The 20077-nt window shown below is 39.1% G+C and overlaps 1 protein-coding gene and 1 pseudogene across 1 annotated transcript in view; one reads left to right on the top strand and one right to left on the bottom strand.

Moving 5' to 3' along the window:
- The window catches only part of CWH43 (cell wall biogenesis 43 C-terminal homolog), a 76181-nt gene that overhangs the window by 21981 nt on the left and 34123 nt on the right, over positions 1-20077 (top strand). Inside the window, exon 9 of the mRNA XM_517303.5 lies at positions 8975-9054. Within this exon, the coding sequence (XP_517303.3) occupies positions 8975-9054 (80 nt within the window). The remainder of the gene's footprint in view (positions 1-8974; positions 9055-20077) is intronic.
- Positions 8323-8910, bottom strand: LOC104006119 (triosephosphate isomerase-like; annotated as a pseudogene).

The following is a 20077-nucleotide window of genomic DNA, read 5'->3' as shown; positions in this document are numbered from 1 at the left end:
CCTTTGCCCACTTTTTGATGGAGTCGTTTTTTTTTTCTTGTAAATTTGTTTAAGTTCTTTGTAGATTCTGGATATTAGCCCTTTGTCAGATGGATAGATTGCAAAAATTTCGTCCCATTCTGTAGGTTTCCTGTTCACTCTGATGGTAGTTTCTTTTGCTGTGCAGAAGCTCTTCAGTTTCATTAGATCCCATTTGTCAATTTTGGCTTTTGTTGCGTTGCTTTTGGTGTTTTAGTCATGAAGTCTTTGTCTATGCCTATGTCCTGAATAGTATTGCCTAGGTTTTCTTCTAGCGCTTTTATGGTTTTAGGTCTAATATTTAAGTCTTTAATCCATCCCGAATTAATTTTTGTACAAGGTGCAAGGAAGAAATCCAGTTTCAGCTTTCTCCATATGGCTAGCCAGTTTTCCCAGCACCATTTGTTAAATAGGGAACCCTTTCCTCATTTCTTATTTTTGTCAGGTTTGTCAAAGATCAGATGGTTGTAGATGTGAGGTGTTATTTCTGAGGCCTCTGTTCTGTTCCATTGGTCTATATATCTGTTTTGGTATGAGTATCATGCTGTTTTGGTTACTGTAGCCTTGTAGTATAGTTTGAAGTCAGGTAGCCTGATGCCTCCAGCTTTGTTCTTTTTGCTTAGGATTGTCTTGGCTATGTGGGCTCTTTTTTGGTTCTGTATGAACTTTAAAGTAGTTTTTTCCAATTCTGTGAAGAAAGTCATTGGTGACTTGATGGGGATGGCATTGAATCTATAAATTACCTTGAGCAGTATGGCCATTTTCATGATATTGATTCTTCCTATCCATGAGCATGGAACATTCTTCCATTTGTTTGTGTCCTCTTTTATTTCATTGAGCAGTGGTTTGTAGTTCTCCTTGAAGAGGTCCTTCACATCTCTTTTAAGTTGGATTCCTAGGTATTTTATTCTCTTTGTAGCAATTGTGAATGGAAGTTCACTCATGATTTGGCTCTCTGTTTGTCTGTTATTGGTGTATAGGAATGGTTGGGATTTTTGCACACTGATTTTGTATCCTGAGACTTTGCTGAAGTTGCTTATCAGCTTAAGGAGATTTTGGGCTGAAATGATGGGGTTTTCTAAATATACGATCATGTCATCTGCAAACAGGGACAATATGACTTCCTCTTTTCCTAACTGAATGCACTTTATTCCCTTCTCCTGCCTGATTGCCCTGGCCAGAACCTCCAACACTATGTTGAATAGGAGCGGTGAGAGAGGGCATACTTGTCTTGTGCTGGTTTTCAAAGGGAATGCTTCCAGTTTTTGCCCATTCAGTATGATATTGACTGTGGGTTTGTCATAAAGGGCTCTTATTATTTTCAGATATGTTCCATTAATACCTAGTTTATTGAGGGTTTTTAGCATGAAGCACTGTTGAATTTTGTCGAAGGCCTTTTCTGCATCTATTGAGATAATCATGTGGTTTTGGTCTTTGGTTCTGTTTATGTGATGGATTATGTTTATTGGCTTGCATATGTTGAACCCACCTTGCATCCCAGGGATGAAGCTAACTTGATCTTGGTGGATAAGCTTTTTGATGTGCTGCTGGATTCGGTTTGCCAGTATTTTATTGAGGATTTTCACAATGATGTATATTGGGGATATTGGTTTAAAATTCTCTTTTTTTTGTTGTGTCTCTGCCAAGCTTTGGTATCAGGATGATGCTGGTCTCATAAAATGAGTTAGGGAGGATTCCCTCTTTTTCTATTGATTGGAATAGTTTTAGAAGGTATGTTACCAGCTCCTGTTTGTACCTGTGGTAGAATTCGGCTGTGAATCCTTCTGGTCCTGGACTTTTTTTGGTTGGTAGGCTGTTAATTATTGCCTCAATTTCAGAGCCTGTTATTGGTCTATTCAGAGATTCAACTTCTTCCTAGTTTAGTCTTGGGAGGGTGTATGTGTACAGGAATTTATCAATGTCTTCTAGATTTTCTAGTTTATTTGCATAGAGGTGTTTATAGTATTCTCTGATGGTAGTTTTTATTTCTGTGGGATTGATGGTGATATCCCCTTATCATTTTTTATCATGTCTGTTTGATTCTTCTCTCTTTTCTTCTTTATTAGTCTTGCTAGTGATCTATCAATTTTGTTGATCTTTTCAAAAAACCACCTCCTGGATTCATTGATTTTTTTGAAGGATTTTTGTGTCTCTATCTCCTTTAGTTCTGCTCTGATCTTAGTTATTTCTTGCCTTCTGCTAGCTTTTGAATTTGCTGGCTCTTGCTTCTCTAGCTCTTTTAATTGTGATGTTAGGGTGTTGATTTTAGATCTTTCCTGCTGTCGGTTTTGGGCATTAAGTTCTATAAATTTCCCTGTACACACTGCTTTAAATGTGCCCCAGAGATTCTGGTACATTGTGTCTTTGTTCTCATTGGTTTCAAAGAACATCTTTATTTCTGCCTTCATTTCATTATTTACCCAGTAGTCATCCAGGAGCAGGTTGTTCGGTTTCCAGGTAGTTGTGTGGTTTTGAGTGAGTTTCTTAATCCTGAATTCTAATTTCATTGCACTGTGATCTAAGAGACAGTTTGTTATGATTTTGGTTCTTTTATGTTTGCTGAGGAGTGCTTTACTTCCATTTATGTGGTCAATCTTGGAATAAGTGTGATGTGGTTCCGAGAAAAATGTATATTCTGTTGATTTGGGGTGGAGAGTTCTGTAGATGTCTATTAGGTCCGCTTGGTGCAGAGCTGAGTTCAAGTCCTGGATATCTTTGTTAACCTTCTGTCTCATTGATATGTCTAATATTGACAGTGGGGTATTAAAGTCTCCTATTATTATTGTGTGGGAGTCTAAGTCTCTTTGTAGGTCTCTAAGGACTTGCTTTATGAATCTGGGTGCTCCTGTATTAGGTGCATATATATTTAGGATAGTTAGCTCTTCTTGTTGAATTGATCCCTTTACTATTATGTAATGGCCTTCTTTGTCTCTTTTGATCTTTGTTGGTTTAAAGCCTGTTGTATCAGAGACTAGGATTGCAACCCCTGCTTTTTTTTTGCTTTCCATTTGCTTGGTAGATCTTCCTCCATCCCTTTATTTTGAGCCTATGTGTGTGTGCATGCGAGATGGGTCTCCTGAATACAGCACAGTAATGGGTCTTGACTATCCAATTTGCCAGTCTGTGTCTGGGGCATTTAGCCCATTTACATTTAAGGTTAATATTGTTATGTGTGAATTTGATCCTATCATTATGATGTTAGCTGGTTATTTGCCCATTAATTGGTGCAGTTTCTTCATAGCATTGATGGTCCTTACAATTTGGAATGTTTTTGCATGGTACTGGTTGGCGTGTTTTTGCAGGTACTGGTTGTTCCTGTCCATGTTTAGTGCTTCCTTCAGGAGCTCTTTTAGGGCAGGCCTGGTGGTGACAAAATCTCTCAGCATTTGCTTGTCTGTAAAGTATTTTATTTCTCCTTCACTTACGAAGCTTAGTTTGGCTGGTTATAAAATTCTGGGTTGAAAATTCTTTTCTTTAAGAATGTTGAATATTGGTCTCCACTCTCTTCTGGCTTGTAGGGTTTCTGACAAGAGATCCGCTGTTAGTCTGATGGGCTTCCCTTTTTGGGTAACCCAACATTTCTCTCTGGCTGCCCTTAACATTTTTTCCTTTATTTCAACCTTGGTGAATCTGACAGTCATGTGTCTTGGGGTTGCTCTTCTTGAGGAATATCTTTGTGGTGTTCTCTGTATTTCCTGAATTTGAATGTTGGCCTGCCTTGCTAGGTTGGGGAAGTTCTTCTGGATGATATCCTGAAGAGTGTTTTCCAACTTGGTTCCATTCTCCCCGTCACTTTCAGGTACACCAATCAAACCTAGATTTGGTCTTTTCACATAGTTCCAAAGTTCTTGGAGGCTTCGTTCATTTCTTTTCACTCTTTTTTCTCTAAACTTGTCTTCTGACTTTATTTCATTAATTTGATCTTCAATCACTGATATCCTCCTTCCACTTGATCGAATCAGCTATTGAAGCTTGTGCATGCATCACGAAGTTCTTGTGCCATTGTTTTCAACTCCATCAGGTCATTTAGGGTCTTCTCTACACGTTTATTCTAGTTAGCCATTCGTCTAACATTTTTCAAGGTTTTTAGCTTCCTTGCAATGGGTTAGAACAAACTCCTTTAGCTCGGAGAAGTTTGTTATTACCCACCTTCTGAAGCTTACTTCTGTCAACTCATCAAAGTCATTCTCCGTCCAGCTTTGTTCCATTGCTGGTGAGGAGCTGTGATCCTTTGGAGGAGAAGAGGCACTCTGGTTTTTAGAATTTTTGGCTTTTCTGATCTGGTTTATCTCCATCTTTGTGGTTTTATCTACCTTTGGTCTTTGATGTTGGTGACTACAGATGGAGTTTTGGTGTGGATGTCCTTTTTGTTGATGCTGATGCTATTCCTTTCTGTTTGTTAGTTTTCCATCTAACAGTCAGGTCCTTCAGCTGCAGGTCTGTTGGAGTTTGCTGGAGGTCCACTCCAGACGTTTGCCTGGGTATCACCAGCGGAGGCTGCAGAATAGGAAATATTGCGGAATAGTAAATATTGCTGCCTGAGCCTTCATCTGGAAGCTTTGTCCTAGATTGGCACCCACCTGTATGAGGTGTCTCTTAGCCCCTACTGGGAGGTGTCTCCCAGTTAGGCTACATGGGAGTCAGGGACCTACATGAGGAGGCAGTCTGTCTGTTCTCAGAGCTCAAATGCCGTGCTGGGAGAACCACTGCTCTCTTCAGAGCTGTTGGACAGGGATGTTTAAGTCTGCAGAAGTTTCTCCTGCCTTTTGTTCAGCTATGCCTGGCCCACAGAGATGGAGTCCATAGAGGCAGTAGACCTTGCTGAGCTGTGGTGGGCTCCACCCTGTTCGAGCTTCCTGGCTGCTTTGTTTACTTACTCTAGCCTCAGCAATGGTGGATGCTCCTCCCCTCACCAGGCTGCGCCTTGGAGGTTGATCTCAGACTGCTGCACTAGCAGTGAGCAAGGCTCCCTGTGTGTGGTACCCACCCAGTCAGGCACAGGACGGTATCTCCTGTTCTGCCGGTTGCTAAGACCATGGGAAAAGCCAGTATTTTGGCGGGAGTGTCCTGTTTTTCCAGGTACAGTCTGTCATGGCTTGCCTTGGCTAGGAAAGGGAAATCCTCTGACCCCTTGCACTTCCCAGGTGAGGTGATGCCACGCCCTGCTTCAGATCACCCTCTGTGGGCTGCACCCACTGTGCAACCAGTCCCAATGAGATGAACCAGGTACCTCAGTTGGAAATGCAGAAATCGCCTGTCTTCTGTGTCGATCATGCTGGGAGCTGCAGAACAGAGCTGTTCCTATTCGGCCATCTATTTCTCTACTTTTTTTTTGTACTTTAAAGCAAATCTCTGATATCATGCCATTTCCACCATAAATACTCTGTATTGGTTTTATTTCACTTGTAACATAGATAAGAGAATTCAACATGCAGAATTTCCAAAATGATTTTTTCTAATGGTTGAGACTATTTACTCCATTTCTTGATTTCCTTTTTTGGGGAGATTATGTTAATGTTTGGGATGCTGATGAACTAAAATCTCAAACATGAAATTAGTTTACTATTCAATATAGTAAACTCATTTAAAATAGACTGGATTAAATAAAAATGTATTGAATGTATTTAATGTGCAGATAGTGTGTTAAGTAGTTGTCAAGTAGGATTCAAAGATGTGAATAATGGTCTCCACCTTCAGGGACTTGGTGCTTTACAAAGGAGACAAAATATTATAGTGTAAAGATATAAAAAACAATTAAGAAGCTGTATAAGTTCTCTATGTATTTCCAACAGAAATATCACAAAACAGACCATTATATAAAAACCTTCATATGTGTTTCATCTTAATTTAAAATATTATATTTGGCCAGGTGCAGTGGTTCACTTCTGTAATCCCAGCACTTTGAAAGGCCAAGGCAGGAGGATTGCTTGGGGCCAGGAGTTCGAGACCAGCATAAGCAATGTAGTGAGACCCCATCTCCACAAAAAATTTAAAAATCAGCCATTTGTGGTGGTGCACCTGCAGTCCCAGTAGTCACAGCTACTAGGGAAGGTGAGGGTGAAGTGGGAGGATCTTTTGAGCCTGGGAGGTCAAGGCTGCAGTGATGGTGCCACTGCACTTCAGCATGGATGACAGAATGAGACTCTGACTCAAAAAAAAAAAAAAAAAAAAAAAAAAAAAGAGAGAGAGAAGAAAAGATTCTATTTAAACTTAGGGAGAAATGAGATTTTTTTGGTGTGTTTTCTTATGTTTTGGTATATCCCTTGAAACAAATAACTAGCAGTTTTTGTTTTTAATCCTGACAATCTTTGTCTTTTTTTTTTGTTGTTGGTAAGAACCATAATTCTTTAATTCACTTATCAAATCGAGGCATTTGGAACAGTTTATTTACAGTTATTTAGTCATTTTTGTGTGATTAAAAAAAGACAAGTTTCTTAGAGCAATTTTAGGTTCATAGGAAAATTATATGGAAAGCATGGAGATTTTTCCATATGCCTCATGCCCCCACATACATACAGCACCCCCCACTATAAAAATTACTCACCAGAATGATACATTTGTTATAATAAATGAACCTACATTGATACATCATTGTCACCCAAAGGCCATAGTTTACATTAGGGTTCACTTTTAGCTTTGTACAGTTTAGGAGTTTTGACAAATGTATAATTACATAGATCCCTCAGTGCAGTATCATACAGAATACTTTCTCTGCCCTAAACATCCCCTGTGCCTCACCTAATCATCTATTCCTCCTCCAAACCCCTGGCAACCACTAATGTTTTACTGTTTTCATTGTTTTGCGTTTTCCAGAATGTCAATTTTTGTCTTTTAAGGGTTTAATCTATTTTTACCATGATTTCTGAATGTATATTTATCTAATTTGATCATCTTACTTTTCTTTTTCATTTTCCACTTTTTCTAGGTATGTTTTTTCCTTTTTCTTTTTGATTATTTTTTCATTGATTAGGGTTTTTTTTTCCCTTATGCCCCTCCTCCCCACTCCTCTTTCTAGTTTGGAAATTATACTTTCAATATCTATTCTTTTAGTAGTTGGTTGTTTTTCTCTTAGCACATTGAAGATATTATTCTCCTGTCTTCTGCTGTTGAGAAGTCAGCTGTCAGTGTAATTATTTTTCCTTTGAAAATAATCTGTCTTTTCTCTTTGGCAGCTCTTAAGATTTTTCTGTGTTTTGGTGTTCCGTAGTTTCACTGTGATATATCTGGATGCAGATTTTTTCCTCCATCTTGCTTGGTAGTCTTCAGGCTTTATGAATCTGAAGAGTCATGTCTTTTATTATTTCTGGAAAATTCTCAACATTATTTCTGCAAATATTGCTTCTTTCCCATTCTTTCTCTTTCTTTTTGACTCCAATTAGATATGTGCTGGACTTTCTTATTCTGTTTTCCATTGCTGTTAACCTCTTTCATATTTTCTGCCTCTATGTTTTGGGCTGCCCCTTGAACTAATTCTCTATTCAGCTTTGTCTAATTTGATTGTCTTTGAGTTTCTAATTTCAATTATTATAATTATCTTTTTATTTCTAGAACTCTATTTGATTTCTTTTCAAAATTTTCTGATTATTTATTTTAGTCTCATGTTCCCTAGTCATACTTTTGAATACCCTCTTTTATTTTTGTAAATATAATAAGCATACTTGTTTTATATTCTGATTCAGAGAGTTCCAACATCTGTCTCTTTGTGGGCTTGATTCTGCAGGGTGTTTTTTTCTTTGTTTCCTGCTCATGGAAACTTGTTTTCTTGTGTGTTTTGTGACTTATTTTTACTTTAAGCTCATGGTCCTTGGAACATTTTTAGGGAAAATTCTTGAAATCTGGGTTTAAAGAGTGGTTGATGTACACATGTCACACATGAAAATTAACCCAAGAACTACACATTTCCCCTTTGCACAAAATCATTGGCCAATAAATTCAATAATTTTATAAACCTTGTTATTTTAAAACAAATTTAGGTTTTTTTTTCCCTAGTGCCATGTGTTTATTCCCTCCCATGTGAGTGGTTCACATACAGAGCACACACAGGAGTGGGCACCATGGAAGAGGGCAGCATTCCTGGCTTCTGATGGGAGGATCTTGGCCTCATGGTGTAAGAAGGGAGAGGATGGTTTATCTCCTGCCTTCACTGGGGCCTAGGGGACCCAGGAGCAAATTCCACCCCTTCCGTCTCTCAGCCAAGGAGAAGCCACCTTGGTGACGTTTAGTTCCAACCATTATAGTAAGCGGAGAAGGGATTGGCCTGGTCTCAACCATTACAGGGTGAAGATATAAACAGTCAAGGAAGGTACAGTTTGGATGAGGCCACAAAAGAGGGCAGATGACACCATCAGAAGCATGTGCAGGGGAGGGGCAGTTACTGGGCTTCTGGGCTGCTTAGTCCCTTCACCTTATCTGTGATGACCTTTGCCTGCTCGAAAACAACCTTCTCAGTGATGCCAGCTTCCCTTGCATCTAGCTTCTTCCCAATGCAGGTGATTACTCCAAGTCCCTCTGCCAGAGCATGGGCCACTTTCTGCTCAATCAGTTCATCTGACTCCCCAAAGACATGCCTTCTCTCTGAGTGCCCCAGGACCACCCACGTACCTCCGCAGTCTTTGATTATGCCAGGGCTGATCTCCCCAGTAAAGGCCCCATTAGTCACTTTGTAGCAGTTCTGCACAGGCACAGCAATCTTGGGATCTAGCTTCTGCTGGGTGAAGTCGATATAGGCAGTTGGGGGAGAGAAAACCACCTCAGCGTCGGCTGGCACCTTGGTCACGTTCAGTGTCAATGAGCTCCCCAAGACTCTTCTTCCACCCATTCATCTTCCAGTTCCCCCAAGAAGAACTTCCTGGAGGGTGCCATGGCACTGGAGCTGAGGCACTGAAGGTCAGTGTCAGCAAATTTATTTTATTTTATTTATTTAAAAAAAACCCAATTATTTCTTTTTTCTGTTTAGTTCTGTGGCTGCTTGTTGGTGTGGGATTGTTGGGATTAGGACTACGGCATAAAGCCTATGAGAGAAAACTGGGCAAAGTGGTAAGTAATTAAAAACCTTGAAATAGAATTTTATATGGTATATATATGTGCATATATTTGTACAGTTTACCATTCTGATTGAACCTGGATCTGATGACTTCAGAGCCCTGGGCCCTATATCCTTAACCCTTGTGTGCCAGACTGATAAGATAGTGGGATTATTTTATGAAGTTGGGTTCTTGGAATAGGATAGGCCCATACACTAGAGGCAAATTGTTGATGATTTTGTTTTATGGAGTTATTTCTGCCATTCATGATTTAACAATCTGAACTATGTGTATTAGTTTGTTCTTGCACTGCCATAAAGAAATACTTGAGACTGGGTAATTTATAAAGAAGAGTTTTAATTATCCCATGGTTCTACAGGCTGTACAGGAAGCATGGAGGTATCTGCTCTACTTCTGGGGAGGCCTCAGGAAACTTGCAATCAGTGAAAGGCAAACAGGGAGCTAATTATCTTATGTGGTGGAGCAGGTACAAGAGAGAGAGGGAGTAGGTGCTACACATTTTTTTTTTAATTTGATGATCTCACTCTGCTGCCCGGCTGGAGTGCAGTGGTGCGATCTCGGCTCACTGCAACCTCTGCCTACCGGGTTCAAGCGATTCCTCTGCCTCAGCCTCCTGAGTAGCTGGGACTATAGGCGGTGTGCCACCACGCCCGGCTAATTTTTTTTTTTTGTATTTTAGTAGAGACGGGTTTCACCATGTTGGCCAGGATGGTCTTGATTTCCTGACCTTGTGATCCGCCTGCCTCCCAAAGTGCTGGGATTACAGGCATAAGCCACCACGCCTGGCAGGTGCTACTCACTTTAAAACAACCAGATCTCATGAGAACTCACTCGTTCACTATTACAACAACACCAAACGGGGTGTTTTATCATTTATTTATTTATTTATTTATTAGAGAACAGTACTGAGGGTATGGTGCTAAACCATTCATGAGAATTCCACCCCCATGATCTGGTCACCTCCAGGCCCCAACTCCAACACTAGAGGTTAAAATTCAACATGAGATTTGGTAGAGACACAGATTCAAACCATGTCACTATGAAATAAGCAACTATTTTATATTGGATTTTCTGTACTTCTTGGTAGATATTGCTGAATACAGCAATGTGAGATTCTTTAGGAAAACTCTTACAGATAATTCTTGATTTTGCACATTATGGGTAGCTTATGCCTTGACAGGTAGTAAAACTTTTCTTGTCTCTTTCTTTCCTCTCTTGCTATCTGCAGTTTTAAATGTTTTAATATCCTTTTCTCTTTTAGAACAGTGGGCAGAAATAAGAATAAGTAATTGAATGTTGTGCTTTCTATCTGATCTGATAAAAAATCTAGTGTGTTTCATAATGCAGTCAGAGTTACAGTTTTGGTTAAAATAGAAATTGTTGAGGGTTGACTTTGAATTTTAGCAATCTGTACTAGCAGGAACATTTTTCATTTTGAATAAAAAGCTACACTGAGAACACAGACCATGTTTCTCTTCTTGGTCTTTGTACTTCCAGTAACTTACAGAGTGCTTGCCAGGTATTCAGAACTAAGTAACTATTTCTTAATAAGTAGATAATAGTAGACCATCATTACATGCTCCTTTAACTGTCGGTCATTATTATTGCAACATAATGTCCATCAGAAAAGGATACCTAATGTCATCCAGGAATTCTTTTTGGAAGGAGTTATTTGAATTGGATTTAATACCTGTTCTTTTGGTCATTTGCTCATTCATTCATTTGGCTAATGATTACCGAATGTTTCTTTATATGGTGCCAGTGATACAGATATAAACAAGTTGGACAAGAACCTGCCCTGCCAGAGTTTGCATTCTAGTAGGGGAGAATGATAGTATTTAGAGAACAAATAAAGAAATGGTCTCCTTTTAGATCAAGCTGCCATGAAGGAAACAGGATTGTAGAATGGAGGGTAACTGGGTATGGGGGATTAGAGAAAACTGTCTGAGGAGGTGACATTTGAGATGAAATTTGCAAGTTGAGAAAAAAGTTGTGAGGCCTGGGATGTCGGCAGAAGGAACACATATAAAGGACTGAGGGAGAACCACACCTGGTGTGTTTGAGGGACATCAGGGTGACTGGCATGGCTGAAGCTCGGTGAAGAGTAGTAGAAGATGACGTGGAGAGGCTGGGGAGGGCCATACCAGGGCCTTGTAGAACACAGTGAGAAGTGCTGCTTTTATTTTTTATTTATTTTCATTTTATTATTAGTATTATTTTTAATGTCAATAGTTTTTTTTTTAATGTTTTAGATGGAATCTCACTCTGTAACCCAGGCTGGGGTGCAGTGGCATGATCTCGGTCGCTGCAACCTCTGCCTTCTGGGTTCAAGCGATTCTCTTGCCTCAGCCTCCAGAGCAGCTGGGATTACAGGCGCACACCACCATGCCCAGCTAATTTTTGTATTTTTAGCAGAGACAGGATTTCACCATGATGGGCAGGCTGGTCTCAAACTCCTGACCTCAAGTTATCTGCCTGCCTTGACCTCCCAAAGTGCTGGGATTACAGGCGTGAGCCACCGCACCTAGCCATTGTCAATAGTTTTTGGGCAGGTGGTTTTTGGTTATGTGGATAAGTTCTTTAGAGGTGATTTCTGAGATTTTAGTGCACCCGTCACCCAAGCAGTGTACACTGTACCCAATATGTAGTCTTTTTTTGTGATCACGTTTTTTTCAATAGGTTTTTGGGGAATGGGTGCTGTTTGGTTATGTGAATATGTTATTTAGTGGTGATTTCTGAGATTTTGGTGCACTCATCACCTGAGCAGTTTAACTGTACCCAATTTGTAGTCTTTTATTCCTCACTCCCTCCCACCCTTTACCCTGAGTCTCCAAAGTTCATTGTATCATTCTTACACCTTTGCATCCTCATAGCTTAGCTCCCACTTACGTGCAAGAATATATAATATTTGGTTTTCCATTCCCGAGTCACTTCGCTTAGAGTAATGGTCTCCAATTCCATCCAGGTTGTTGCAAATGCCATTATTTTATTCATTTTTTATGGCTGAATAGTATTCCATTTACACACACACACACACACACACACATATATAAATCATATTTTCTTTATCCACTTGTTGATTGATGGGCATTTGGGCTGGTACTATATTTTTGAAATGTCAAATTGTGCTGCTGTAAACATGTATGTGTGAGTATCTTTTTCATATAATGACTTCTTTTCCTCTGGGTAGATACCCAAGAGTGTGATTGCTGGATCAAATTGTAGACCTATTTTTAGTTCTTTAAGGAATCTCCACACTGTTTTCCATAGTGGTTGTACTAGTTTACCTTCCCACAGACAGTGTAAAAGTGTTCCTTTTCACTACATCCATGCCAACATTTATTAGTTTTTGATTTTTTGATTATGGCCATTCCTGCAGGAGTAAGGTGGTATCACATTGTGGTTTTGATCAGGCATTTCCCTGATCGTTAGCGATGTTGAGCATATTTCCATATGTTTTTTGGCCATTTGTGTATCTTCTTTTGAGAATTGTCTATTCATGTCCTTAGCCCACTTTTTGATGGGATTTTATTTCTTGCTGATTTGTTTGAATTCCTTGTAGCTTCTGGATATTAGTTCTTTGTCAGATGTGTAGATAGCAAAGATTTCCCCCTACTTTGTGAGTTGTCTGTTTAGTCTGCTGATTATTTCTTTTGCTGTGCAGAAGTTTTTAGTTTAATTAAGCTCCATCTATTTATCTTTGTTTTTGTTGCATTTGTTTTTGGGTTCTTGGTCATGAAGTCTTTGCCTAAGCCAATTTTAAAAGAGTTTTTCCAATGTCGTATTCTAGAATTTTTATGGTTTCAGGTGTTAGATCTAAGTCTTTGATCCATCTTGAGTTGATTTTTGTATAAGGTGAGAGATGAGGATCCATCTCTCTACATGTGGCTTGTCAATTATCCTAGCACTATTTATTGAATAGAATGTCCTTTTCCACTTTATGTTTTTGTTTGCTATGTCAAAGATCAGTTGACTGTAATCATTTGGCTTATTTCTGGGTTCTCTACTCTGTTCCATTGGTCTATATGCCTGTTTTTATACCAGTACCATGCTGTTTTTGTGACTAGGGCTTTATAGTATATTTTGAAGTTGGATAATGTAATGCCTTTGATTTATTATTTTTACTTAGTCTTGCTTTGGCTATGCAGACTCTTTTTTTGTTCCATATGAATTTTAGGATTTTTTTCCAGTTCTGTGAAGAATGATGGTGGTATTTTAATGGGAATTGCATTGAATTTGTAGATTGCTTTTGGCAGTAGGGTTATTTTCACAATATTGATTCTACCCATCCATGAGCATGGATGTGTTTGCATTTGTTTGTGTCATCTATGATTTCTTTCAGCAGTTTTGTAATTTTCCTTGTAGTGGTCTTTCACCTCCTTGGTTAAGTATATTCCCAAATATTTTATTTTATTTATTTTTTCAGCTATTGTAAAAGGGGTTGAATTCTTGATTTGATTATCACTGATCACAGTTGGTGTATAGCAGGGCTATTAATTTGTGTACACTAATTTTGTATCTTGAAACTTTGCTGAATTCATTTACCAGTTCTAGAAGCTTTTTGGTGGAGTCTTTGGGGTTTTCCAGGTATACCGTTATGCCATCTGCAAACAGTGACAATTTGACTTCCTCTTTATCAATTTGATACCCTTTATTTCTTTCTCTTGTTCAATGTGCTGGCTAGAACTTTCAGTACTATGTTGAATATAATGGTGAAAGTGGGCATCCTTGTCTTGTTCCAGGTCTCAGGGGAATGCCTTCAACTTTTCCCTATTCAGTATAATGTTGGCCGTGGGTTTATAATAAATGGCTTTTATTACCTTAAGGTGTGACCTTTCTATGCCGATTTTGCGGAGGGTTTTAATCATAAAGGGATGCTGGATATTGTCAACTGCTTTTTCTGTGTCTATTGAGATGATCATGTGATTTTTGTCTTAAATTCTGTTTATGTGGTGTATCACATTTATTGACTTACTGATGTTAAACCATCCCTGCATCCCTGATATGAAACCCACTTGATCATGGTGGATTATCTTTTTGATATGCTGGTGGATTCAGTTTGCTAGTATTATGTTGAGGATTTTTGCATCTATATTCATCAGAGATATTGGTCTGTAGTTTTCTTTTTTGTTACATCCTTTGCTAGTTTTGGTATTAGGGTGATATTGGCTTCATAGAATGATTTAGAAAGGATCCCCCCTTTCTCTATCTTTTGGAATAGTGTCACTAGGATTGGTACCAATTCTTCTTTGAATGTCTGATAGAATTCAGCTGTGAATCAGTCTGTTCCTGGACTTTTTTTTGTTAGCAATTTTCAATCGCCATTTCAATCTTGCTACTTTTCATTGGTTTGTTCAGAGTTTCTATTTTTTCCTGGTTTAATGTAGGAGGGCTGTATATTTCCAGAAATTTATCCATCTCCTCTAGGTTTCCTAGTTTATGTATATAGAAGTGTTCATGGTAGGATTGAATGATCTTTTGTATTTCTGTGGTATCCATTGTAGTATCGTCTGTTTTGTTTCTAATTGAACTTATTCTTTACTTGGGTTATCTCACTAATAGTCTATCAATTTTATATGTCTTTTCAAAGAGCCAGCTTTTTGTTTCATTTATCTTTTGTATTTTTGTTTGTTTGTTTCAGTCTCATTTAATTCTGCTCTGATTTTTGTTATTTCTTTTCTTGTGCTGGGTTTGGGTTTGGTTTGTTCTTGTTTCTTTAGTTCCTTGAGGTGTGACCTTAGGTTCTCTATTTGTGCTGTTTCAAACTTTTTGATATAGGCATTTAATGCTATGAACTTTCTTCTTAGTACTGCCTTTGTTGTATCCCAGAGGTTTTGATAGGTTGTGTCACTATTATCATTCAGTTCAAAGAATTTTTAAATTTCCATCTTGATTTCATTTGGACACAATGATCATTCAAGAGCAGGTTATTTAATTTCTATATATTTGCATGGTTTTGAAGGTTCCTTTTGAAGTCGATTTCCAATTTTTATTTTTATTTTTTTGAGATGGAGTTTCTCTCTTGTCACCCAGGCTGGAGTGCAATGGCACAATCTCGGCTCACTGCAACCTCCACCTCCCAGGTTCAAGTGATTCTCCTGCCTCACCCTCCCAAGTAGCTGGGATTACAGGCATGCACCACCACGTCCAGCTAAATTTTGTATTTTTAGTAGAGATGGGGTTTCGCCCCATGTTGGTCTGGCTGGTCTTGAACTCCTGACCTCGGGTGATCCACCTGCCTTGGCCTCCAAAAGTGCTGGGATTACAGGCATGAGCCACTGCACCCGGTTGATTTCTAATTTTATTCCATTGTGGTCTGAGAGATAGTACTTGCTAGAATTTCATTTTCTTAAATTTGTTGAGACTTGTTTTATGGCCTATCATATGGTCTATCTTGGAGAATGGTGCATGTGCTGATGAATAGAATGTATATTCTGCAGTTGTTGGGTAGAATGTTCTGTAAATATCTGTTAAGTCCATTTGTTCTAGGGTATTGTTTAAGTGTTTCTTTGTTGACTTTCTATCTTGATGACCTCTCTAGTGCTGTCAGTGCAGTACTGAAGTCCCCACTGTTACTGTGCTGCTATCTATCTCATTTCTTAGGTCTAATAGTAATTGTTTTATAAATTTGGGAGTTCCAGTGTTAGGTGCATATATATTTAGGGTTGTGATATTTTCCTGTTGGACTAGTCCTTTTATCGTTATATAATGTCCTTCTTTGTCTTTTTTAACTGCTGTTGTTTTAAAGTTTGTTTTGTCTGATATAAAAATAGCAACTCCTGCTCACTTTTGGTGTCCATTTGCATGGAATATCTTTTCCACCCCTTTACCTTAAGTTTAGGTGAGTCCTTAGGTGTCAGATGAGTCTTTTGAAGACAGCAGGTACTTGGTTGGTAAATTCTTACCAGTTCTGCATTCTGTATCTTTTAAATGGAGCATTTAGGGCATTTACATCTAATGTTAGTATTGAGACGTGAGGTACTATTCTATTCATTGTGCTATTTGTTGCCTGAATACCTTGGGTTTTCTTTCATTTTGTTGTTGTTTTTTTAAGTTCTGTGAGATTTATGCTTTATGGAGATTCTATTTTGGTGTATTTCAAGGATTCGTTTCAAGATTTAGAGCTCCTTTTAGCAGTTCTTGTAGTGCCGGCTTGGTAGTGGCAAATTCTCTTAGCATTTGTTTGTCTGTAAAAGACTGTATCTTTCCTTCATTTATGAAAGCTTAGTCTTGCTGGCTACAAAATTCTTGGCTGATAATTTTTTGGTTTAAGGAGGCTAAAGATAGGACCCTAATCTATTCTAGCTTGTAGGGTTTTTGCTGAGAAATCTGCTGTTAATCTGATAGGTTTTTCTTTATAGGTTACCTGATGCTTTTGCCTCATACCTCTTAAGATTTTTTTTGGTCTTGATTTTAGATAACCTGATGACTATGTGCCTAGGTAGTGATCTTTTTGCAATGTATTTCCCAAGTGTTTTTTGAGCTTCTTGTATTTGGTTGTCTAGATCTCTAGCAAGGCTAGGGAAGTTCTCCTCAATTATTCCCTCAAATCTGTTTCCAAACTTTTAGATTTTTCTTCTTCCTTGGGGATACTAATTATTCATAGGTTTGGTCATTTAACATAATCCTGAACTTCTTGGAGGCTTTGTTTATCTTTTAAATTTTTTTCCTTTGTCTTTGTCAGATTGGGTTAATTCGAAAGCCTTGTCTTCAACCTTTGAAGTTTTTTCTTCTATTTGTTCAATTCTATTGCTGAGATTTTCCAGTGCATTTTCCCCTTCTCTAAGCATGTCCATTTCTAGAAGTTGTGATTGTTTTTTATTTATCCTACCTATTTCACTGGAGATTTTTCCATTCATATCCTGTATCCTTTTTTTTGATTTCTTTAAGTCTGACTTTACCTTTTTCTGGTGCCTCCTTGATTGGCTTAATAGTCAACCTTCTGAATTCTTTTTCTGGCAATTCAGTGATTTCATCTTGGTTTGGATCCATTGCTGGTGAGCTAGTGTGATCTTTTGGGGGTGTTAAAGATCCTTGTTTTGTCATATTAATAGAATTGTGTTTCTGGTTCCTTCTCATTTGCGTAGACTATGTCAGAGGGAAGATCTGGGACTCAAGGGCTGCTCTTCAGATTCTTTTGTCCCACAGGGTGCTCCCCTGATGTGGTGCTCTCCCCTTTTCCCCAGGGATGGGACTTTCTGAGAGCTGAACTGCAGTGATTATTTCTCTTCTGGATCTAGCTACCCAGCAGAGCTACTGGGCTCTGGGCTGGTACTTGGGAATATCTGCAAAGAGTCCTATGATGTGATCCATCTTCAAATCTCTTGGCCGTGGATACCAGCACTTGCTCCAGTCGAGGTAGCAGAGGAGTGAAGCATACTCTGAGAGGGTCCTTGGTTGTATTTTTGTTAAGTGTGCTGGTTTTGTTGGCCTCCAGCCAGGGTGTGGCACTTTCAAGAGCACATCAGCTGTGGTAGTATAGGCAGGATCAGGTGGTGGGTGGGGCCATGGAACTCCCCCAAAATTATGTCCTTTTTCTTCAGCTACCAGGCAGGGCCAGTAGAGAAAGACCATCAGGTGGGGGCAGGGTTAGGTGTGTCTGAGCTCAGACGCTCATTGGGCTGGGCTGGCTGTAGCCACTGTGGGAGATGGGTGTGTGCATCCTAGGCCAATGGAGTTATGTTTCCAGGAGAATTATCGCTGCCTCTGCTATCTCACACAGGTTGCCAGGGAAGTGGGAGGAAGCCGGCAGCCACAGGCCTCACCCAGCTCTCATGCAACCCACAGCACGAAAGGCTGTTCTCACTCCAACCGTGCCCCCACAACAGCACTGAGTTTATGCCCAGGCAGCCGGTGAGCAGGGCTAGGAACTTGCCCCAGGCTACAAGCCTCCCAGCTGAGAAAGCAAGCCAATTCATAGTTCCTTGGCTGTCCCATGGACCCTGCAGCAACAATCCACTTCCTTCAAAGGGTCTGTGGATTCTCTTGGCTTTCTTGGCATGTTCCTGTGGTAGTTCTTGGAGCAAAAGTTCATGGTGTGGGTCTCCATGTGCTGCTCTCTCTGTTGAAGTGGGAGCTGCAAGTTAGTTTTGCCTCCTATTTGCCATTTTCCTGCCATCCCCAAGATGTAGTCTTTTATCCTTTACCCCCTCTCACCCATCCCTCCAAGTCCCCAAAGTTCATTGTATAACTCATGCCTTTGCATCCTTATAGCTTAGCTCCCACTTATAAGTAAGAACATACGATATTTGGTTTTCCATTCGCGAGTTACTTCACTTAGAATAACGGCATTCAACCCCATCCAAGTTGCTGCAAAAGACATTATTTTGTTCCTTTTCATGGCTGAGTAGTATTCCATGGTGTACATATATACTACATTTTCTTTATCGAGTCATTGGTCGATGGGCACTTAAGTTGGTTCCATATCTTTGCAATTGTGAATTGTGCTGCTGTACACATGTGTGTCCAAGTGTCTTCTTAACATAATGACTTTTTTCCTTTTGGGTAGATCCCCAGTAGTGGGATTGCTGGATCAAATGGTAGTTCTCCTTTTAGTTCTTTAAGGAATCTCTAAACTGTTTTCCATTGTGATTGTACTAATTTACATTCTCATGCTGATTTTATTTTACTTGCAATGGAAGCCACTGTAGTGCCTCAAGCAGGAGAGTGAAGAAAAATGATATATGTCAATTTGGCTGCTCTGTGAAAAATGGATTATAAGGGGATGAGAATAGATGCAAGGAGATAAGTTCTGAGGCTTCTTCAGCTGTCTCATAGAGAGATGATGGTGATCTTTGCTGGTGTAATGGAAGTAGAGTTGGAGATAAATGGATAGACTTAGAACATATTTTGAAAGTAGAACCGATAGGATTGGCTGAGAGGGTAGATGTTGTTGGGTGAGGAGAAGGAAGGAATCAAGGAGACTTCCATGTTTTTGGTTTGAGCAACTGGATGAAGGGAGGTGGCATTTCCTGAGAAGAATGAAGGAATAACATGTTTTGGAGTGATGACATCTAGAATTAATTACAGATGAATAGTTGTAAGAAAAAGGATAGCATGATAAATATAATATGTCTCTTGAAATCTCTGTTGATGGTTCTCCTTTCTTTACCAGGTAGTCATTAGATTTTTTTCTGTTTTTGCCATTTTAAAAATTATTTACATTTTTTTGTCAGTACATAGTAGGTGTATATATTTTTAGGGTGCATGGGATGTTTTGATAAAGGCACGCAATGTGAAATAAGCACATTTTGGAGAATGGGATATCCATCCCCTCAAGCATTTATCCCTTGGGTTACAAACAATTCAATTACATTCTTTATTTAAAAATATACAATTAAGTTATTATTGACTATAGTCACCTTATTGTACTATCAAATAGTAGGTCTTATTCTTCTGATTTTTTTTGACCCATTAACCATTGCCACCTCCCTCCCTGAGTCCCCCACTACCCTAGTAGGTAATCATTTGAGATGGATACTTAGGGTTGGGCAGTGCATTATCTGACTCGCTCACGACCTAAGAGAGGACCTCGTAAATAGGGCTGTGCTCCTGGGCCTTGACCTTTCCAGTACAGCAAGGGTGTTATATCATTCATAACTAGGTTAAAATAGGCTGACCACTTCTTCAATATGTTGAAGGCCCCTCTGTATCCCTCTGTGTGATTTATTTCCCATGCAAGAGTAAACACTATCCTGAGTATTGTGATTTTTTAAAGCACTTTCATGTATTCCTTTTTATTGTTACCATATATGATAGATCCCTAGACAATATTTTTTTCTATATGACATCTGATGTATCTATTTTGCAACATACTTTTTTTAAATTTAAAATCATCTTTCTGAGATTCCTCCTTGTGGACCTATGTAGCCCTAATTCATTTATTAGGGCTGTGTAATGTTCCATTCCACATAGCACCATTTGTTTATTCATTTTCCTGTTGATGGACAGCCAGGCTGTTTCTAACTTTTTACTATTATAAGCAGTGCTTATTACAAAACTCACTTTTCAAACAT

Source organism: Pan troglodytes, chromosome 3, assembly GCF_028858775.2.
Source record: "Pan troglodytes isolate AG18354 chromosome 3, NHGRI_mPanTro3-v2.0_pri, whole genome shotgun sequence".
Taxonomy (NCBI): Eukaryota; Metazoa; Chordata; class Mammalia; order Primates; family Hominidae; genus Pan; species Pan troglodytes.
This window is presented reverse-complemented; position numbering and strand designations above follow the sequence as displayed.